Source organism: Myripristis murdjan, chromosome 17 (genome assembly GCF_902150065.1).
Source record: "Myripristis murdjan chromosome 17, fMyrMur1.1, whole genome shotgun sequence".
Lineage (NCBI taxonomy): Eukaryota > Metazoa > Chordata > Actinopteri > Holocentriformes > Holocentridae > Myripristis > Myripristis murdjan.
The window spans coordinates 6111123-6134667 of NC_043996.1; the positions used below are offsets into that span (position 1 = coordinate 6111123).

General features: G+C 43.1%; 1 protein-coding gene across 1 annotated transcript in view; it reads left to right on the top strand.

The window, feature by feature from the left end:
* The window catches only part of LOC115375623 (receptor-type tyrosine-protein phosphatase mu), a 153688-nt gene extending 133782 nt beyond the window's left edge, over window positions 1-19906 (top strand). The window contains exons 24-34 of the mRNA XM_030075087.1: window positions 3997-4094; window positions 6576-6692; window positions 9153-9307; window positions 9955-10090; window positions 12161-12310; window positions 13307-13480; window positions 14534-14665; window positions 16593-16718; window positions 17625-17788; window positions 18116-18251; window positions 18953-19906. Coding sequence (XP_029930947.1) covers window positions 3997-4094; window positions 6576-6692; window positions 9153-9307; window positions 9955-10090; window positions 12161-12310; window positions 13307-13480; window positions 14534-14665; window positions 16593-16718; window positions 17625-17788; window positions 18116-18251; window positions 18953-19006 — 1442 coding nt within the window. The 3' untranslated portion in view covers window positions 19007-19906. The remainder of the gene's footprint in view (window positions 1-3996; window positions 4095-6575; window positions 6693-9152; window positions 9308-9954; window positions 10091-12160; window positions 12311-13306; window positions 13481-14533; window positions 14666-16592; window positions 16719-17624; window positions 17789-18115; window positions 18252-18952) is intronic.
* Window positions 19907-23545: the final 3639 nt, after the last annotated feature.

Genomic DNA, 23545 nt, shown 5'->3' on the forward strand with positions numbered 1-23545 from the left:
TTATAGATGTTTTAAGGCTGTAAAACCCCTCACTACACACTTTATACACTTTTCTCAGACAGGCATTAACATTTTCTCACTTTTCTCTCTTGTTTAAACACTCTCAAAGTTCAAACCTTCGTAGAAAAATAAGTCCAGTATTATAGAATGAACGCATTCTGTATGGTACAGGAGACACGGCACGGAGGAGATTGATTGACAATGGTCTACAGTCCCTTAGCCAATCAGGACGCAGAACACAATGCCCGGGCTCTCCCTTTGCCAATCAGGACGCAGAACACAATGCGCTGTTAAAAAAAAAAAAAAAAACATGCAAAAAAAAAATCCGCGAAACTGCGAGGCCGCGAAAGGTGAACCGCGTTATAGCAAGGGACAACTGTAATAGTATAATTTAATTGTTGGCAAGTGTGAGGGGTATAAGCACAGTAATATACTTGGAGGTGGCCGTCATTTGCCACCATCTTGTTCATTAATTCCCTATCAGGACATGTTGTCCCACATTATCTAAAGGTATGTGGGAAATATTCATGACACAGGAAAAGGCTCAATTTCATCATGCCCTCAACCACCACCCCCATCCTCCTCACCTGCCACCTTCTCAACAAGAGCCAAATGTCACCAACAGTGCACCAGTTTTATAATTTACAGGTAACATCTCTGAGCCCACCAGGGTAGAGAAAGAGTGAGAGAGAGGGAGTAAATCAATGAGTATACATAATGCCAAAGTCGGCTGCATGTAATATTAATGGGCAAGGAAAGAGAGGAATGTTGCCTGTGCGTTTGTGCGAGGTTGCGTGTGTTTATACATGTGTATGTGCTCGCGCACGTTGATCAGGAGTTTTGAGGCGTTGCTGGCTTGGGGATTTCTACAGCTGTCACATTCGCTGCTTCTGAGGAGGAACAGGCCTAGTCCCCAAACACAGCGTCTGCAGCAGCAGCATTAGCTCTCTGACAGCTGGATGTGAGGTGCCTAGTGGTGTTCTTCTCCTCTGAAGTGCCTCCTCCAAACGTCTCCAACTAGGTTCCACGCACACGGAGCTGGAAACATTGCTCTCACCTTGCAGTTAGATCTCTGAAACCACTTTTCCTGTGCTAACCTGTGGCTTAAGCCTCTGAGGCTGTAAGCAGGCCCTCAGAAAGTCTCTTTATCAAGATAGCTTGTGCATTTGAGGCACGCTTTGTAGTACCTGGAGTTCTTGATTTTGTGGTTAGATCCCTCTTTGATCAGTATCATACTTCCTCGTGTCTATCACCCCGAGCTCAGCAAATCCCCTGATGAACCTCTCCAGCACCCCCGCATGAAAGCCTCCTTTTAAAAAGCACTTATGTGTTTGAGATATCTTTTTACTACCCAGGTTGATTTGTTCTCATATACCTATTTGATAAGTAACACACCTCTGTTTTGTTTCTGTTAAGAAACATTTAAAAGAAGGAAAAGATTTCAAATGTGCATTGACGCCACACTTTGGTGCCACTACTGAATGAGATAAGCATAGAAAGTCCAACAATCCTCGTACTATAAAACACTACACCTATGCTAATTGAATTTCGACAGAACAAAACAGAGCAAAACACACTTTACATAATGCGAGCTGGTGTTGTCGTGATCTGCTGGGATCCTATACATCACCAAGTCAGCTCCAAAAATAGGTTTGTATAAACCAATGCATTAAATGTAAGCAATCACAACATCAACAAATGATGTCTGGCACCAGGCTGGGGTAAAAACCTGTTCAAGCAGCTCATAAATGGACGTGGCTAATCCATTCACCACTTTGTCAACCATGTGAATGTTCTTTGTTTTTTGTCACTACAAGTTCCAGCCTGGCATCTCCTCCTCACCTAGTTTCCATCCCTACATGCATATAGATGCATCACTTGGCTCTTTGTGAATTGGCAATAGCCTCGCATCGGACAGTTTGCCATATAATGCCAAGTGTTATTGTGTTACTGAAGTCCTACACACCAGCTGTCCCGCATGCCCAGACACCTTCTCCCAAACTTCTCAACAGTGTGCATCCTCGCCTGGGGAAGAGTGTAGGAGGCAGCCGAGTGGGCGGTTCAATCAGGTTGGGAGACCGGAGGAGATTGGAATTGGAGATTGAGTTCCTACAGCAGAAATCACCGCCACATGCAAAACAGAGGAAACATGAGAGTGCAGATCGAGTGTATTTAGAGGCTTCGTTCCAAATTGTTATGTATCAGTATTGAGCGTGGGAAAAAAAATCCACCCCAAGTTCATTTGCCGATATTTCAAAAATACAAATGATTATAGCTCTTGAAAGGTCTGGCGTTTTCAAAGCAAAGTTAGCAGATGAAATCGAGACGGTCCATATGCGGGGTCTGGCAGCGGAAACGTAAGGATGGAGATGGGGTTTGGTTTCACACTACTTCATACCCATTTTAAGGAATCAAAAAGTATCTTGTGATTCAAATTTGCTCATTTTTTTCAAAACTTGGAAATAAGAAACAGTCTCTACTTTGAACTGATTTTTTTTTAGAACATTGAAGAAGCACGGCGCAAAGTGGAGCAAACATGGCTCAGTCAGTCTAATGGCATATTGTTAATGCCCATGGGGAAAAGTAGGTAATTGAAGGAGACTTAAGCACAAGTTGGTACCAAAGTTTGGTAAAAAAAAAAAAAACAGCAAAACAATAGATATTATAAGATGAGTAATGTGTATTTTAATTCCACTAAAGAGTTATCAAACCCATACAAGTGCTCATTTTTGTGTTGTTACACAGTCAAAATTGTTTATTTTGCAATTTCGAGCAAGATCAACCAATCACAACTAAGGACTTGACATATTAATTTAATAATATCACTTTTTAAACATTTCTGTTCACATGGGTAAGGTGTCAAGTCAGTCACTACCTTTAATAGTATCCAAGAGGATGAGTTTGATTTAACTGTCATTACTCATTATGTCAAAGTGGGTGTCAAATTTCATGGTGGACATCTTCGTTGGAAGGTGGAAGTTGGTAGATTTGTCAGAGAAAAAAAACGCAGATGTTTCAGCAGCCAAGAATAAATGCTTATTTTCTCACTGATGCTCATGGAGTTTTGAAATTGTGTAAGATGTTTTAACGATAACAGGTTACAATGGCCCGAGAGTCATGAAAGTTACTTAAGGAATGAATGACAATTAGAGAGAAGAAAAACATATTAGTATTGAGTTTGTGTGTGCGTGTGTGTGCGTGTGTGTGTGTGTGTGTGTGTCCCTCCTCATAATTTGCCGTGGCTCCAGGTAATTCACATTAACGATGGCGAACGCACAACTGTGGAGATTTGCATTCACTAATTAATTTGTCAGAAGTAATTTTTTTTTTTTCTACTTGGCGCTTGATTAAAACCAATATTAATAATTTGAATTAACCAGAATAATAATTGAATTCCTATCAATTCACAATTATTGCTTAGTGAAGTTTTAAATATGGGACGGATTGAATGGGTCTCTGCTCATTTATTTTGATGTTCGCCAGCCGTGCTGGGCTCGGCTACGCTGGAAAGGTTGGTGCTGAGCAGATGAACAGTTGCGGTAATTACTGTGAGCTCTGCGACAAGGCGCGCACACACACACTGATAACACACACACACACACACACACACACAAGCTTTGGCTCCATCTTTAAATTTGTGATTTATTTGTACTGTCTTGTTTATATGTGTATTTATGTCCTTAGCTGTGGAGTAACCGCTAAGTGACGAACCTGGTTTGTGAAAAAAAAACACTGGAAATAAATCTGACTTGACATGTTTTGCAATGCTGGATCCAAAGAGGGAAAATGCTCCTTAAACTGCATTGTTACTGTAGGTCTGTAATACCCCCAAATCCCCTGTGTTTATATTGTGGGTAAGCTGATCTGACTCTCTCTCCTCTCTCTTTCTCTCTCTCTCTCTGTCCCTGTCCCTCCCTCTCTCTCTCTCTCTCTCTCTCTCCTCTCTCTCTCTTTCTCTCCTCTCTCTCTCTCTCTCTCTCTCCCTATCTCTCTCAGGCCCCATGCAGGAGACTGTCTTTGACTTCTGGAGGATGGTCTGGCAGGAGAACACAGCAGCCATCGTCATGGTGACCAACCTGGTGGAAGTGGGCAGGGTGGGTATTAATTACAAGTTCCCTCCAACTTACAGATCTCAGATCAGATTGCCCCCCACCCCCCCACCCCCACCCCCTCCACCCCCAAACCCAAGTCTCATCACTGTCATCCTGACAGCCAACCAGTCTGATTGTGTCTGAAGGCAAATCGGACCAGTTCCAGCTTGTGTGTTGGGCTATAGTGTGTGTGTGTGTGTGTGTGTGTGTGTGTGTGTGTTCTACACTGACTCATCGAGGCATGGGTCTCATGTGCCAGCAGCTCTTTCACCATCTATTTGATCAGTGAGAAGTGAGAAGAAACTGATTGATGGCCTTCATTACCAGCGAGGCATCCAGGCGACTGACTACTGTTTCATTCGAGTGGCTCTATGGCAGGAGATTATACACCGCTCTCACCGCCAGCCTCTACCAGGCTCCCCCGAGCAGAAACATCTCTTAATATTGTCCTCGTTGAACATAGGGGGGACTGTTGTTATTGAGTGGTGAGGAAGGTTCATAATGTAGAGGCTAATGATAGAGCCGCTGCATTTTTTCTCCCCCTCACTACAGTATGTGGCCTGCCCAGGCAAAAAAAAAAAAAAAAAAAAAAAAAAAAAAAAAAACTCCAAGCCCTACTTCAGTGCTAATTTGTTCCACTTACCTCTCACTGTAGTTCCTCCTGGTTAGGCTATAATCAAGAGAAAATGAAGGTCTTGCATACAGTGTGTTCCTTTGACTGCCAAGGGATTTCTCTAAGAATCTTAAAGGCAAAGCCCCTTTATGCAGCAGCGGCACACCTTGATTTCGCTGATGTGCATTTTTTGGGGGGCTTAAATGTAGCAGAGCTGATAATGATTCATGGGCCCATCTCTCGGCACCTCATTAGGCCGTTGCTCTACAGTAGCTGAGCCCACCCCGCCCCGCCTCGCACCTTCTCCACACCTGCTTAGCTGCGGTGCCGTCCTCAGCGGGCCTGGGCCCCCAAACCGTCTGTTATATGATCCTTGTCCAATGGCGGGCGGTAGGCACAGTTGGTCACAGTGACGGTGGCTCCACAGAGGGCCCCATAAAATCACTCCGCCATATCACAGTGGGCCATCTGCTCAGCTCAGTCGCTGATGAACTCTGGGAAATCCTGGCACGCGCACAGACGTACACACACACACACAGCCTCCCGTCCCACTGGTTACACACACAGGGGTGGCGTTCAGCACACTTTGATGTATGAGAGGTTTGGTTAGGTGCCGTGCCGATGTGATGAGGTGATGTGTGTGCATCTTTCCACCCACTTTGCCCATATGATCGAGCACTGTACACACACACACACACACACTTATATGTGTGTCGATGCAAAAGAACATCTGTGTGTATGCCGGCATAATTTAGCCTAAAGGCTAATTCCCCCCCAAACCAGGCGCCTGATTCACGGTGATCTAATAAGGTAATGGCTTTTGCCTAATTCAATCTAGCTGGAAGCGGACGGTGGATTTGTGATTGTCATCGGGGATTAGTCATCAGGGGTGTCAGAGAAAGGGACCTGAAGTCCCCCCTCTGTCTGTGTCACTCCACAAACCCAAATCTCATTTCACTCCTAATCAGAGCATAGACTCCAGAAATGAAAATTGAATCTAGCTGTGGCTGATGTCGCATTTATCCCTCATCAAAAATTATCATTCTCTGATATACCTCCGTGATTTCGATCACTATTACCACCCTTACTCCCTCAGTATCAACAGTTTAATTGAACGGGAATGAAGGAGGAGGAGGGGCTGGGTAATTTTGCACTCTGATGATACCTAATACAAGTAATATTTCCAGTGGGGTGTTTTAGATTTCTGTTGGGAAATCTGTTTTAAACAGATGATGGTTTATCATTTCATATCATTATTGGATTGTCATTATATCTCCCTCATCAAATTGTAGTACACTATGTTTTTTATGTTTTGCCCTATTTCTCGGCAGTGGCAGACAGAATTTAAGGTGGAGAAATGTTACATCCCCGGGGTGCCTATCCTATCCTATTCTGTTCCTGTTCCCTGTAAAAGACTGGAGTTCAGTACAGTCCACCTTTATACTCATTTTCACATTATCGATGTGCGAATGAAAAAGCAATAATGTGGGAATGAGCTCTCCATCGATACATAAGATTCCCATTTACAGCCGCTCCTTGACTGGGGGCCGAAACTAATACGAAGTGAACCTCATTTTGGCTTGAAAGAAATTCTTCAGAAACTGAAATATCAGGTGTAAAAGGAGAGGTAATGTTATGTGACAATTTAGTTTATTGGAAAAAATCTAGCCCTTTCCGCTTAGGTGGCAAACTTGAAAATAACATGCATGATAGAGTGCAATGAAATAAACAATTTCTGCGTGTGTGTATGTGTGTGCCTGTGTGTGTGTGTGTATCTGTATGTATTTATGCATGTGCGTAAATTCAGCATTCCTATTACTCATCAAGGACCTGTAGGGTGGATGTAAATGGCTTGCTTGTGTCACTCTCAGGTGAAGTGCTGTAAGTACTGGCCCGACGACACCGAGATCTACAGAGACATCAAGGTGACGCTGATAGAGACCCAGCTGCTGTCAGAGTATGTCATCAGGACCTTCGCCGTGGAGAAGGTATGCTTTTTAACTTCTGTTTACTAAGGAGACAGAGTCATACCTACTTTTTCATGAGCAGAGTTCTTCACATTTAGACGTTCAGACCTCCACCTGCTCAGTGCTGCCACAAACCATAAATGATGGCTTCTTGAACAGCGTCGGCAAACGAGTTAGTTGTGAGGTGCCTTAACCCCTTAAGGGGGGTATTCGGGGGGGGGGGATCTTCAGGGGACATAAAAAGTCAACAGTAGGTGCCAAATAGAAGTGGTGTTCATCATCTCAAAGCTAGGAACCAGAAGAATCTGAAGTCACGATAGGTTATTTTATACAGTGACCTCAAATTTCAGAAAATGGTCTCACTACAGTGAAATGGCTACCCTTACCAAAAAGGAGTATACTCAAGTATACTTATAAGTATATACTTTTTATGAACTAAGTATACTTTCTGTGAACTAATACTTCTACTAATATCACGAAATAATTTCCGAGCATGGCACCGCTGCTGCCCACCGCTCCCTCAGGGGATGGGTCAAACGCAGAGAACAAATTTTGCATCCTTATGCAATATGAAAACAGTTTAATTCAAGTGTAAGTAAAGTATATTTCAAGTACATTGAGTATACGAATGGTTTACTTTAAGTAAAAGAGTAGTACAACTCAAGTACAGGAAATAGTATAATTTAAGTATACTTATATATAAGTAAAGTAATCTTGAAGTTTACTCGAGTATACTCAAAAATGGGCCAAATCAGGGTACTTTTAGTATAAGTATACTTTGTAAGTATACTAACTAGTACATATGTAAGTACACTACTAGTACATAAATACAAGTATACTTGGTAAGGAAAGTATACTTGATAAAGTATACTCAAACTCCACTTAAGTATACTTGGAAAGGTAAATTAGAAGTTTACTTCTTTTTGGTAAGGGTAATATTGTACTAGCTAACATCATCACACCATTTTAGAATAGGCCAAAAGAGCACATTTGGACTACATGCAAAAACCTGCATGGTTTTTGCCCCAGACTGCATGGGATTAGCATAAGGTGGCCATGTCTGCAAAGAGGAGACCCGTGGGTGCTCATAGAACCCATTTTCATTCAGATATCTTGAGGTCAAAAGTCAGGGGATACCACTCTTGACTTTAAAATTGAACCTGTTACAGCCTCTGAGCTACACTATGTCAGCCCGGCCTGCTGGGGGTGGAGGTGCCAGAACGTTAAGGGTTTAAGGGACTCCCTCACCCAAAAGCTGTATGTTTTGAATCATTTACCCATCCAAAGTTGTCTTGAATGTCTGATGAAAGGTTGAATTGCATGCCTAATGGGGAACAAATGTTCCAAAAAACTAAAGCCAGCTATTCTACAAAAGAGCTGATCTGCGTCTTTGACATGTGCATTAGCTAAAAGGTGCTAAATAAACCACCTCTGGAAAATATTCTCACGTGCATTCATCTGTGCACAAATGGCATGCACATTCTCCACACTGAAGACCCGTTTCTGGCTTGCTTGCTCATTGGCCAGGAGTTTCTACTAAATCATCGCCTACAATGACTGGCACATCAGTGTAGCCAGGGTGTGACTTTGTGTTAATTTGAGAATTCGAAACAGATGTTTTCATATGCCTTTGGCTGCTATTTGTTACTCCATCCTAACAGAAATGGCTACAGTTTTGCTGTCCATGACGCATATTATTACAACTGTCTTTTGTCAGACATTCAGTGCAAATCAGGGCGAGTAAATTATTCAAAATATATTGTTCATGAGTGAAGTATTGCTTTAATTTTGAAAGTATCTTAAGTTAAAAGCAGTAGGTCAGAGTATTTTGTCATAGCCTGCTGCAAAAGCACATGGGAGTAGTATGACTTGTGCTACCAAGTGTGTCATCGATCATCAAGATCATCAATTTCATTTCTATCACATGTACATGTTTATTTCGTTTTGTTTAGCTTTTCTTTTTTTTCATTTGGCAGCACATTGTCTCAGATGGTGTGGCATTTTCACCTTGACTTTTACTTTTTAAAGTTGCACACATACAAAAATGAAAGAAAAACATGAGGAACAACATTGCAATTTTAAAAAGATTACAACTGAGAGATGAACAAGTTAAAAAAAACAGCTTTTCATTCCAGCCAGGGTGATTTGCAGTAACTTCAACCGCAAAATAGATTTAAATTACAAGATCAGCAACATCGCAAGGGTTAAAGCCTCAGTGTCCATGCAACACATCCTGCATTCTTGCAAAGAAATGAACCCACGGTGGCCTTGAACATCCTGTTTGCCTACAGATAATAGAAATTTTGCTCAATCCATCTTCTATTCTGTCCATGAAGTGTGTGTTTATATTCAATTCAACAGTGTGTTTGCTGGAGAGGGAACTCTCACCTCGTCTATACACTGTATTCTCTGTCCTCTCGCCGCACCCCGGCGGCCGTCTGCTGCGCTTTGTGTGTTTAACGTGATGACTCTGTTCCTCAGAGAGGGGCTCACGAGATACGGGAGATCCGGCAGTTTCACTTCACGGGCTGGCCGGACCACGGCGTGCCCTACCACGCCACGGGCCTGCTGGGCTTCATTAGGAGGGTCAAGTCCAAGACGCTGACCAACGCTGGGCCCATGGTGGTTCACTGCAGGTTAGCATGCGCTGGCATCGACTCGACTCTGTTTCACACTCATACTTACTGTCTCTCAGCCGTTAGACGCGCACTGTCTGCATCTGCTGTGAAATCTGTATAATGGTCAGCGCTCTGGAGGCACGCCAGAATGTCAAGATATCAGTCTATGCAAAGAACAATGCTTGTTAATTTGACACAGCTGATACTCTAAAGGCCTTTCGGCTTAAGGTTATCAAATCCATACAAATGGTCATGCTTGAATGGTCATGGTTATAAATAATCAAAGACCGAACATGCCAGATAACACCTGTGAAATGGGGCTTGGCAATATATCAGTACTATATTGTGATCATGATATGACACTAGATATCGGATATCATAATCTAAATGCAGTCCATTTACTTGTGTTTGTTTATCAGAATCATCAAAAAAATTGTTATGTGGATTATATCTTCTATTATATCCCTATAATATTGTCACAAGGAGATATTTGATTTTGTCTATATCACCCCGACCTACTGTGAAATGTAGTTTCCTGTGTGTTTGCACTTGAAATGTTAAATCTCAAAATCACTACTCCTCCCGGCAAAACTGAAGGTGCCTGCTGTGTCTGTGAGGTTTCCAGTCTGCGTCTCTAACTGGTCTATCTTCATGGCTCCTCACAGTGCTGGGGCTGGTCGGACAGGCTGCTTCATTGTCATCGACATCATGCTGGACATGGCGGAGAGAGAGGGCGTGGTCGACATTTACAACTGCGTGAGGGAGCTGCGCTCACGGAGGGTCAACATGGTCCAAACAGAGGTACAGGAAAGCTGTTCTGCCCAGTGTAGAGCTGGAGGCGCACTGGAAAATACGGAAAAGTGAGGAGACAGTGTGGCAGTCTGTTAGCATCAAAAGTGGATTAAGTAGTATCTACAAGTAATTCTAAATGTAAGCCCCACCTCCCTGTGACTCTAAAGAGATTATAAGAAATATTTGCAAAGGAAAAGAATTCCCTGACATTTATTATTCAATATTTCTACAACACAAGGGACAAAGTCTGAAAAAGTTTAATTATTTTGTCAATCAATGGCTTAAGTTCCCTACTGTCCTTTAAAGAGCAACTTAATTATTTGCCATCAATCATTTCTTTAAGTGTTACTTTTTCAAACACTGGATAACTGGCAGATATCTCATTCTGCAGCAAAATTCAAATATTATTTGACCCCAGTCTAGTAGGTGTAGAGCAAGTTTTTGTGTTATTTGAACCTTCAAGTATCAGATGAGTGGTGTATCTATAGTAGAGCGTTGATCTCGAGAGCAGTTTTTTTTATTGTACTTGGTGTAGTCATTCAAGCTACTTACATTTTTAATGATCATATCTCACAAAAGGCATTTACTGAAGAGCACACCCTAACTGTTTCCAAGGGTTCTTGGCCCAATCCTTGCCTCCGCTGCAATAAAAGAGTTTAGAGGCTTGTAAACGAGAGCATTTAGCTCACATTGATGGCCCAAAACATCCCTGGTTCATCCTCCAGCTTTACGCCGGTGTGGGCTACCGAAGGACTTTGCGCTTTTCTGAACACCGGCCATCTGGAGGCGTCCATAGTCTCGCTGAATGCATCATTTCACCGTAATTCCTTTTAAATCACAAGCGTCATTGGACTTAATGGGCAAATGTTTCATCGCTGACGTGCGAATTGGGATTTGAGTAACTGGAGACCAAATGTTGCTCACCCTGAGTCACTCTCCTCAAGTTCAGTGACCTTCAAAGTGTGTGCGCGCGCGTGTGTGTGTGGGTTTTCCCTTGCAGGTGTTCGAGTCGGTTGGCGCGGCTCCTCGCCCTGCGGCCGTGCACCAACCCACCAATGTGGTTTTATCTGTCCGCAGAAATGAAAAGCCTCGCTGTTTATGGTGAATTAGCTCCGATAAGCTATCAGTCTGTGCATTCTGGTTTCTGAACAACATACCACCAGCAACCTGCTGACCAGGACGGGTCAGTCAAGCTCTTAGGTCAACAGTTCACATTCTGCACTTGAGAAGGGCTCGGCGTAGCAGACGGCAACACATATTTCTCTGTAAATCTCTAAATCTGTAAGTCAGTGACCCCTATGTATGTGTGCAGATTTTGGTCCAAAGTGACAAGGGAGCGTCAGCTGAAAATGTCACTTCAGAATGGATTTACATCAAGCCCCGAGCTGTGTCACCCTGTCGGCCGGCTGACTGACTGATGTGGAGAGCAGAAAATGTGTCATGGCTTCCTGTTTCACTCCTCGTGACATTAAGGAGAACAGGAGCCATTTTTGTTATTAGGAGCTTTAATTGAAACGTCGACCTTGATGATGACAGCGATGATGACGATGATGATGGAAATTTCAACCTTGTTAGGGCCGCCGGGGCTGACCATGAAAAAACGCTGAAAAAAATTTTGGAGTTTGAAAACAGCATCGTCCTGTAAAAGACTTGTAAAAGTTATGGAACATCATACAATGTGAAAGATATATCATAAGATGGGATTTTGTAATGTCATGGATTTTTTTTTTTTTTTTTGTGCTAAATGTTTTTTTCGTCATTAAGTGACAGGCATAGTGCAGTGGTGAAAACAAAACTTTGGACAATTACATCAGCAATTTAGAAAAAAAAGCAAAAATATGTGTTGTAACCTTTCAACATGGCCACTGACAAATTAGTCATGGAAAATGCACCACAGGGTGTAGAATGGTCATGGCAAGGTCAAGGAAAGGTCATAGATTAGCAGAAATGTAGAGGAACCATGGATGACGGTGGAGGTGGCATAGATGATGACAAATAAGTCATACAGTGAAATATGAATGGTGTCCCTCATAAGTGTCATGACTTGAAGATGCCTTTTTCTGTTTATTATTTTCCCAGGAGCAGTATGTCTTCATCCATGATGCCATCCTGGAGGCGTGTCTCTGCGGGGACACCACCATCCCAGCCAATCAGCTCCGCTCTGTCTACTACGACATGAACCGCCTGGATCCTCAGACCAACTCCAGCCCCATTAAGGAGGAATTTAGGGTGAGAGCTGTTTCCAACACCGATACCTGTGTCGGTCACAGTTTAGCAAGGTTGCAACAGTATGTGCGGTTTGCAGTTTTTGTCAATATAGAAATTAGAAGTGTCAGTAAAACCTCATCTGTAGTTGAACAAGTTTGGTTCACATTTAAGTTCAAGTTTATTTCCGGCCCTTAATCGCTGCAAGGCCACAGTTTCTTAGAGAACAAAACAACACCCCCTGACCTAAACTCTCATGGCCGGCGAGAAAAAACTCCCCAAAAAAATCAAAAAACACTGATGACTAAATGAGAAAATGAGAAAAGCCCCTTCCAGGCTGGCCGAGAGTGCAGTGGGGGCCAAGTGGGTAGTTATTAGCTCAAAAGAAAGGAACAAACAAATCAAATCAAAATGAGCTGAGAAAAGAAATCAGCAGAGGAGGACATTATCTGCTACTTTGGCATGAAATTGGGACACTGAATTGTGTGCATTTCTACTAAGTCGGCATTCTGTTTATTTATGAGCACACATCATTGCAGCCGTTGTGTCACCATATGTAGCATACTCTGTTACATGCCTACGGTCTCGCATGAAATGTTTCCTTGGGATGGAGTTTTTGGAGATTTTTGATAACATAGCAAGACATAAAAAATAGTGTATGCAAATCCATATCAGAGCATAATCTCAGGTGCAGGGTAAAAACAAAGCAACAGTAAACTCGCTGCTCGCTGAATGTTGCAGTCCCCCTCTGGGCTAATCAGTAACCTTGTTTTGACCTGTAATTGTAGCACCCCTCCCTGGGCTAATCAGCGTTACAGGAATGCAGCGGTGAGATGTATCAGTCCCCAACGTTTCGTCAGAATCCCATCAGTGATGTCTAAGATATCGCTAATGTAATTAATTAAAGAATTGCTTTGTTAATTACAATGCTTAGGCACAATTAACACCGTCGAGACCCTTGTGCCTAGCCTCCCGCCTCAGCATGACATGACAGCATGTATCTCTGCCGCTCCCTGGCAGACTCTGAACATGGTGACTCCCACGCTGCGAGTGGAGGACTGCAGCATCGCCCTGCTGCCCAGGAACCACGAGAAGAACCGCTGCATGGACGTCCTGCCTCCAGACCGCTGCCTCCCCTTCCTCATCACCATCGACGGGGAGAGCTCCAATTACATCAACGCTGCCCTCATGGATGTAAGAGTCAGATACAGCCAAAAATCCGCACTCAGATACTCTTGATGCACCATTGCATATCATCAATCTGTGATGCCCAATGCACTCTGGAGGTTATTTTGACATTGCAATGTTGTAATTTACATTTTTGGTGTAGCCACTTTTGCTCTACTTCTACTTCTGATTTCCTACTTTCGATAATCCCAAAGACGGGATGCTCACATGCTGCATTCACTGTTGGTCACATGTGTAGATAGTGATAGCATGCGGAGTTTTTGGCTGTAAAACACAACATGTCTTGTGACTCTATTGCATCATCGTCTGTCAAAGCTGTGGGTGAAGAAATTGCTATCTCTGCCTCTTCTACAATGAATTTCTCAATGTCTCAGCGTTGAACTTTGGTGCAAAAAGCGAGTTTAGAAGGAAGCACTTGCTCTTTGATTTTGAGGAAGTGGCACCAAAATCTGATCTTCCCTGTTGCAGTTAAAATAGCTGAAAAATGTTCTGTCTTCAAACTCCACTGTAGCTGTGCTGGAAACGTCTCAACACAATGCCATATAGCATTGTCTGCATTTGGATGGATATTCGCAGTAGTAAAAGACATCGCCAAAAAAAACAAAAATGGATCCAGATACTTTGCCAAAAGCTCTTTTTAACATCATTATGGTGCCTCATAGTGGATTTTAGAAAGAACCTTTATAAGGCACTTGGCTGTTGATGGACACATTGGCTCTGACATGGATCAAACCTGTGACCTCTCTGGCTACGGGATGGTCTCAGTTATGAATAGGCAAACCTGAGAGCCAGAAACCACATTAGAAATGCCCCGTCCTAATACAAGCTCCCTAGACAAGGAATCTCCATTAGAAAACAGCACTCAGTCAGAGACAGGTCAACGGATGGAGGTCATTTTAAAAATGGTTAAAGGTTTATTCTTGGTAAGCTGCTGGACTTACACACCATATAATATATATGAGGTGCATGGAAAGACACAGTTTGAACTCGGCCTCTTGTTCTGTTTCTCTCTCGCTTCCTCTCTCTCTTACTCCATGGCTCCTCTTTCCTCGCCTCCAGAGTTATAAGCAGCCCTCGGCATTCATAGTGACCCAGCACCCGTTGCCAAACACAGTGAAGGACTTCTGGAGATTGGTCCTGGACTACCACTGCACGTCCATAGTCATGCTCAACGACGTGGACCCAGCCCAGGTAAACCCGACCTGATACATGTGCGCACGCAGGTATATGTAATGGAATCCCCGAGGGATATTCAAAGACATGAGGCCCTACCTTTCATCAGAACTCTGAATCTAATAAAGTCATATGTGGAAACGGCGTGAGATTCAGGAAAAGATTGCCTTATTTGTTCCTCTATAAGTCCTTGTACTTGCTGAGAGAAAGAGCCGGACCCAGGGATCTAGCTGTGCTAACAAAAAGATATATATGTATGTGTATAGCCTATATGTTGCGAAATGAGGTAGGCGTCGTGGAGTGGAAGAGGACTCGCCATGAAAGCACAGTTAGATGGAAAGACAGGCCTATGGAAGATACTCTCCAGGTTTCTCAGCCTGAGGCTCTGTCATAACACCTTGGGATCAAAGCCTGAAGCCAGGCTGCTCTCCCCCTCCAAATCCCCTATTCCTTGGTGACTGACTGACTGACTGACTGACTGGCTGGCTGGCTGGATAGATAGATGGGCCTTTCATTGAATATTCTCACTGTAGCCAGTCAGTCAGCCAGCCAAGGCAGCAGCACAGGTGGAAAGGGAGGGAAGCATGGAGGCGAGGGAGGTAGAAACTTCCCATCTCTCCATCAGCATCTTTGCTTTCGGATCCGTTGAATTTGTCAAGTTTTGATGGGCTCTCAAAGGAAGCTAAAAAGTGATGTTTTTCCTGCCATGCGCACAGTGTGCATGTGTATGTGCGAGCCCGCATGTGTTTGCCCGGACATGAGAGAGAGAGAGAGAGAGAAGTTAGCACAAGCGTCCATGAGCATGTATTTGTGTAATTGTGTGTGCCGGTGTGTGTCGGTGTGTGCAGTGTGCGTGCGTGTGTGCGCTCGCAGGCCTGTTTATTTGCATTCTTCTCAGGTACTGTCTTTTCTTCTTGTTTGCTCAAGAGCCTGTGACTCTGCATGTGGGCATATCTGCCGGTGCGGAATCTGTCCTTCTGCGTGCACACTCACAACACAAGCGCAAGTCTGATTTAGTACCTTGAGGCTGGCGGTGCGCTCCGCAGGTGCATGTTCTTAACTGGGCTTTTTCTCCTGAGGAGGGGAAATTTTAGGGGAGATTTCGCTGCTCTTATGAGACGGTCCCAGGGGCTCATTTCTCCCTCTGTACTGTTCACAACTGTTGCCAGAGCAAAGAGTCGATAAATCTCTGTGGATGTCAATAAAAGCTTTCTTTAAAATGCTTTTGATTACATATTCTTTCACGGAGAGGATGCGCAGATTTTAGCTCAGACTGAAAAATAACTCCACATGGATTCTGAGTAGAAAGAATCTGTTCTCTCTCTCTCTCTCTCTCTCTCTCTCTCTCTCTCGCTCTCGCTCTCCAAGAGGTTGAAATAACAAGGAGCCAAGGTTTTTGAGATATCTCTGTTTGACATATTGCGGAAAGGGTCAGTTAATTAGCAAAAGGCTTTTATACCTACAGTACATCTGTTTTTGCTATTAGCACACATTATGTATCTTCTAAAAGTATATGCTGAATGAATATTCAATGTTTGTCTGGACGTTTTTCAGCGAGCAACCGATTCACCACATTTAAAAAATGAAATATTTGACACTGAATGAACTCAGCCTCTATCTCGCCACCTCTTGTTCCTCTTGATTTATGTTCTTAATCTTTTCAGCCCACTTATAACTTTTAACCTCTATTTGAATCCATCAAATGCACAAAGTTATGATTATTAGGCTGAAATCACTGTTACTGGCCTCAGTCAGTAAAGTTAGGGCTCCAAACTAATGAATCATCTTCCCTTCTCCTCGTTTTCTTTTCCTGTTTTTCTTTGTGTTTGTGTATGTGTGTGCGTGCGTGTCTGCATATGTGTGTGTTTATATGTGCCCATGTGCCTACATATATGTGTGTGTGTGTGTGTGCATGAATGTGTGTGTCCATGCCTGTTTGTCTTAGTTGTGCCCACAGTACTGGCCAGAGAACGGCGTTCACCGCCACGGACCCATCCAGGTGGAGTTTGTGTCCGCTGACCTGGAGGAGGACATCATCAGCAGAATATTCCGGATCTACAACGCAGCGCGGGTATGGAGGATCAGAAAGAAAGCGCTCTATAGGGCAAAGAACATACACTACCTTTGTGTGACCAGGTTGATATGTGGCTTTCCTCCTGGGCTCTTTGTGACTGGTGCGCCTTCTGCTAGGTGATCACAATGGCTTTTTTTCTTCTGTGAGTGCCCACATCGCACCTCACACTCACATTTATGCAAGCCTGTCAGTTCAAGCTGTGTGGAAGGAAAATGATTGTGCTCATGAACTATGCCACCATCCAACTGACTGGACAAAGGTGTGATTGTCCAAGTCTCGCTGTGGTAGTCAACAGAAATTATTACACTTGGAAAAAAAGTTTAAATTCAGTTGAACTGAGTGAACCCTCCTCTTACATTATTTCCAACCAGTGGCTTTGCTGGAAAGCATGAATCTGCCTCAACTTCGAACTACCGGACACCGCTGCACTGTGCCACCTCTACCCGCAGTCACCTGCATAAGCTCCTTACCCCTTCAGACCCAGCCGGTCAGGGGTTGTCGATAATCACTCCTCATATTGACATGTCATAATGGCCTCTGGCCAGCAGAGGCACCAGTATGGAAAAGCACAAAGAGAAATACTACAGTATTATCACACCTGATCATTGACAAGTGGTATTGATCAATATGTCAGTGTGTGATGGATTTAGAGCATCTGTATCTCAGGCTGCCTGTCAGTCTGTCTACAGCAGTAACTGTGCCCATTCATCAAACCACCTATCAGGCCGTCTATCTGCACACTCATCTCTCTAATAACATGTCGTCTTTATCCAACTATCGTCCTATCCATAATCACTCAGGCTTATCCCATCTTTGGTGTCTGATTCCATCTTTGCACAGCAATAACCGATTAACCCCGTTCCATGTGCTGACCTGGGCTAACCAGTATCCCTCCCTTTCAAGCCCCAGGATGGCTACCGGATGGTGCAACAGTTCCAGTTCCTGGGCTGGCCCATGTACAGAGACACACCCATGTCCAAGCGCTCCTTCCTCAAGCTCATCCGACAGGTGGACAAGTGGCAGGAAGAGTACGATGGAGGCGAGGGACGCACTGTTGTCCACTGTCTGTAAGTTACCCCCCCCCAACATTCAGTGCAGAGAGAAGTTGACTCTCTCTTGCTGACATTAAAGATGAAACATCTCCACCTAGTGACGGAAAGGCATTACTGCATGAAAAGAACTTCATCATCAGCATGCCTTGGCTCTCATTTGAGCCCATTTGAGATCTTTTATAAATCAAACTTAATTTCATCTCGCTCATCTTAAATTAGACTTGATGCAGGAAAGACAGAATTGATTAAGTGCTAAGCCTAAAAGACCAAATCAGTTTTAGTTATCTATCCACTATGTCTTCCTTTATGTTCTAAAACTTGGCTGCTGTGTGACAACAACAGGAATGGAGGCGGCCGCAGCGGGACATTCTGTGCCATCAGCATCGTGTGTGAGATGCTCCAACACCAGCGCTCTGTGGATGTTTTCCATGCCGTCAAAACTTTGAGGAACAATAAACCCAACATGGTGGACCTACTGGTAAGCAGGTTGCTTACTTGAACCTACTGGGAGTACCACATGAATGGGCTTTCATCACATGGGACAATACAGTGAACACCAGAGAATGAAGACTATCTGAAAGTCGATATAGTACGCCTTTCTGTGGTTGATAACCTACCTACCAGACCTAAATCTAAATTGTCCAGATGTTCAGTAATAAGCCCTAGCCATCTGGTAGTCCAACCAGGTTAAAACAGCCGCAAAGAGTGCTTGCAAATTCTACTTGGCACATGTCTGATTAAGCCTTCATTTGTACCCTTTTGTCAAAAATGATCCAGCTGTAGACCAAAGACCTCATAAACCTCAAGGAACACCCCCTCTTTCTTACTGTAACCTTAACCACACCAAACTGTGGCCTAACCCTAGCCATGCCTAAATGTAACCATCTCTGGCCTAATGCCTAAATTCAGCCATTTCAAAGCACATGTCTAACCTTAGCAGGATGACATTGGCGTTCCATGAAGTGCTGAAGTCTTCATGTCTGCTGCCAAACCTTGTTGGTTTTGTTCTATAAAGCTCTACAGTTTGATTCCACCCATGCTGAAATTAGACTGAAAACAACATTAAAAAGCCATCTGCTCATCGTCGACTCTCCTGTAAAATTAATGTTAGCCAAAGAGATTCAGGATGATAGCGGTAACTGCTGTTTCTCCTGTTTTTTTTCCCCCCTCTTCTCCTAGGATCAGTACAAGTTCTGCTACGAAGTGGCACTGGAGTACTTGAACTCTGGCTAATGGGTGCCAAAGCCAGTGCCCAGAGGTATCTACCACAGACTTACGGCTTGGGACATTACAGAAGACGTACAGCTCACATGTGTGCATTGTGTTGTGTGTGTGTGTGTTGCCGCCCCCAGCAGGAGGAAGGCACGCACACAGCCATACATGCAGCTCCCTTGACCAGCTCTCTTCTTCTACTGATCTTCACTTGATCTAGATGGGAAAGGTAGTGGAGTTGTACAGTGTTAATATTGCAGGCAGTTCCTGTGAGTACCAGCTAAAGAACCCAGCAGGAGCACAATGATTTTTTCCCACCGCAGTGAGTCGCCTCCTCCCTGGATCCCTCTCTCTCTCTCTCTCTCTCTCAGTCTCGCTCTCTCTCTCTCTCTCTCTCTCTCTCTCACTCTCTCTCTCTCGCCCTCTATCTCTCTCTATCTCAGTCGCCTGTGGTCCCGTGGTTGTTGCCTTGATCCTCATCGGACGACGAGCATTAAATATTCTCAAGTTTTTCGTGGAATGCGATACACTGTACGTACTGTAATGTGTTCATTTTATTCGCTCCGATCATGTTTTTCGCTCAGCATTGAATAACGTCATTCTTAAGGGTCATTGAATGCAGGAGTTCAAAGCCTAAATGTTACTAAATGTCCTGTAAATTTACGACTTCTAGACTATTATCGCTTCATATGTTGGGGACGGCCAGCACAGTCTACATTTGCTTATCTTATCTCCTGTACAGGGATCCAAAGCTTTATTTGCACTTCCATTTGATTCTTGTTGTGCATATTGTACATATTTCTGTAGATTATTTATTCTCAGTATGTACTTTTTTTGTGACTCGCCGTAAGTGACAATCATATGTTTTGAGTTTGTTTTATTGATTGTATTGTGTGCTTTTTTTTGGTCATCTTGTATGACAAATCAGTTCCATTGTAAAAAGATATATAAATGTATCTACAATATAAACATTGTATTATGTATTTCTGTCTCTGTATGGAGCTGGGAAAGATGACTTTAGGGGGACATCTGCTGGAGAAAAACAGAATCACTTCCATACCTACAACCTTGTAAATGTGCCATATCATTCAGTTTTCATGATTTGTTTTCAAATGAACCGTGGTTCAGGATTACAATAGCCTTCTTCATAATCTTTTGTAAATAGATATAGGTTCCTAAGAGCATATTTAATGGATGAATTTGAATACTAAGCCTTCAAAATACTGCACCTTGATTGGCCAACAGCACCAGCTCCCATTCAAATGATGCCGACCTGTTCACTGCACATGTTCCAGTGCCACTGCATACATGTTTTAATAGTTAGATCTTCAAATTTAACCCATTCAAGCAAAATCAAACTCTAACAGCGCCTTCACTCAACATCTTTCATCATATATGTATGTAAGGAAAATTAGAAAATTCGATTTTTTTTCTGAAGGGCTCCTTTAAAATGTAGAGTGCAGGATTTAGTGGAGGATAAAGCCACCAAACACCATCTTTTTTTTCTTGTTAGAAAAACATTTGAATGAGAATGAGAATTACAGATAATAAATTCATAGGTTACATCTCTGAAAGCTATATCAAACTGGTGTAATTTAATTGACAATGGTGTCTTTTAAGGGATAAGAGAACAAATTATTGCTGAGACCATAACTGATTGTTTGTTGATGTAGGTGGTTATTTGACTGCGGAATATTAATCAGCAGCTCAGGTCACAGTTCACCCATCTTCTTATCTACCACATCAGTGGAGGAGTTCTGCAGTCTTGATAAACAGAGAGCCAATGTATGAGGCTATTGCAGCATATTGCTCCTTTGCTCCTCTATTCACAAAGTGAGTGTGTTGCTCTTACTAACATCCATTTAAGTATAACATAATAAACAATAATGTTTCTTGGTGGGCCTTTACACAACAGTGAATTCACAGGACCGAGTTTTACACAGAGACCTGGGAAAGGGGGAAACAAAGCGAAAATATGTCAGCGCACCACTGTATTCAGTTTCAAAATGAACCGAACAAACACGCGTTAGGAAAAAATGACGGGAAACACCTGGCTTTTTCCTCGTCATTCTGGCATCAGCCGGGGTAGACCTGCGCCAGTTCCAGTGCTAAACCAAGACTGGCATCTGAAAAGCCTGGCGAGGACGTTCAGAAGCAAATACTCAAATTGCTCACAGAGGCTTGATTAGCAAATTGGCCCCACCTGTTCCCCGCTGAATGAGGACAAAGGCCAACTGTGTGGTTTCTAGTGGATCACTAGCTGCATGGATCAAGTGCTGCGGATTCAGAGGAGCACATAACAACTGCACATGCCTCACCCGTGCTTTCTCACACAGGCGCTGTGTGATCAAGCAATGCAATTCTTTGTGAACTGTGTCCATTTGACAGTAGTGTGTTTCCAAAGTCTCTCACACCGATAACTCTGCCAATATCATTTCATAGTGGTGGTGTGACTACAGCTATTACATTGGCTATAGCTATTACAACTGAGCAAGTGAAATGCTTATAACATTAAATACTAAGATTATTTCAACCATTAACGCCCTCTTGGATAGTGTCTGTATTTCCCCCGCACAGTTATGAGGTTGGAAAGTCTGCGTCACGATCAAACATAATTATATGAGATCTCATCTAGGGACAGAGATAATAATTATTAGTGTAACTACTGGCCACCGGTTACAATCACGGCAGTATTTCCTGGACTTCCATCTCTCTAATTTAATGACTTGTTCATACTTCTATCATTTCCTTGAGAAGTGATCAAACCCGCTCCTATTCTTTTAATTTATTCATTAACCCACGAAGATATTCTACTCCCACAATGTTAAAATTGCAAAACCGTAGCCCTGTAAAAATGTAAATGCAGTCAAAGCCATGTGACTCGGCATGATCATATCACTTATGGACAGGAATGAATCCAGTGTTAATAACGATATGTGGAATAAATCTTGTTTGTCACTTTATATTACACATATTTAGCTGTGGTATAGTAACCATCAGCATTAAAAAGTAGTGTGTTGCATAAGTGCAATGAATGGAAAAGTACGAAACCATGTTCTCTTGATCAATTAAGACAGGAATCTGCTTCTGAGCTCACACAGAATTAAATACATAGAATTAAATTACACTTTTTAAATTGGATCCTTGAAGAACCTTGAAGAAACAACCAATGTACAATCATTATTTCTTGGCTTGAGGTGACCTTTCTTAGGCTTGAGAGAACACTGAAAAAGGCAGCTTTTGTTCCATGTATGCAGGACTATGACATCAATTTTCCTTGTTGAATTTACAGCCACACACTGGAATCAGCTATAGATGGATAAATAGATAGATAGTTACATAGATAGGTAGATACACAGATAAATTCTGAACTGTTAATTTCCTTCCATTTACCGACAAGACAACAAATGGTGAGGTTTGAAATTTTGATGCAAATAACTCAAGCCTGTCCTCGACTTGTTCAACTGATCGATTCAATGTGATATTTTCTTTTTAACTTGATATAGCCAGGGACAGTTTGCTGTGCACATGCATTCTTTTCCAACAGAGCCCCTCTTCACACTCTTTACAGTTGAATACATTCAAACCTGGCAGCCATCCAGTGCACTCACAGGTTCTGCAGTCTGCAGCAGAAAGGCAGTTGGGTGTAAATGCCTTGCACAAAAGCACATCAAGCAACTGAAGAGGAGGAGAGAGAGAAACTAACTCACTGGCTCAGTCGCCAGACAGATTTTTCCGGACCAGTCCACAGACTCAAACCTCCAGTTACTCTACTTTCACTCTCACTTCTTTAGCTGCCTCTCCCAAAATAGCTAGAGGCTTTGCACTTTCCCTGTGGTAAGGACTGGCACTGTATGGCTTACATAAACTAAGCTGGAGAACCTCTGCAGCCTTAGTTGATATCAGCTACAGAGTACAGCACAGTAACAAGAGTTCCTTTAAAACTCAACACAGTAAAATTTACTATATGCACTATATGCTATACTGTGCATTTCTTAGCAATTCAGTTTCCACTAGCCCTGGAAATGCAGCCCATCAACAACTCAGTATGTTAATAGTCCAACACATTTGCCACATTAGTATGGATTACATAGATTCATACTGGGAGACAGCCACCAGCATTGTAATTTTGCCATAAATCCACTGCTTTGCTTCTGCATGTTTCCAGTGGCGTCTTGAAGGAGCTCTGCTGGGCAGAAGGAGCTGAAGGTCTCCTCTTATTCTTGTGCAGAAGTCTCCAGCTGGCCAGAGCCACAGGCGCCAGGACGCTGGGGATGGTTTCATATTTCACCGCAGGGCTGGTAGTGAATTCTTCCTCTCCTCCCCCGTGGAGACTGGGAGAGCTGATGGTTAGGAGGGGAACGGAGGGAGAAAAATGGCGTGTGGGGGGGGAACTAGTGGCTGCTGCCGAAGTGTTCCCTGAGTTGATATCCAGACACAAAGAGCGACATGCACATTCATGCATGGAAGCCAAAGAAATTAGAATGAACATGAGCAAACTCCTCACAGGAGCTCAAGATAGGAATATAAAAAGTTTACTGTTTTTCGATTACCAGTTTC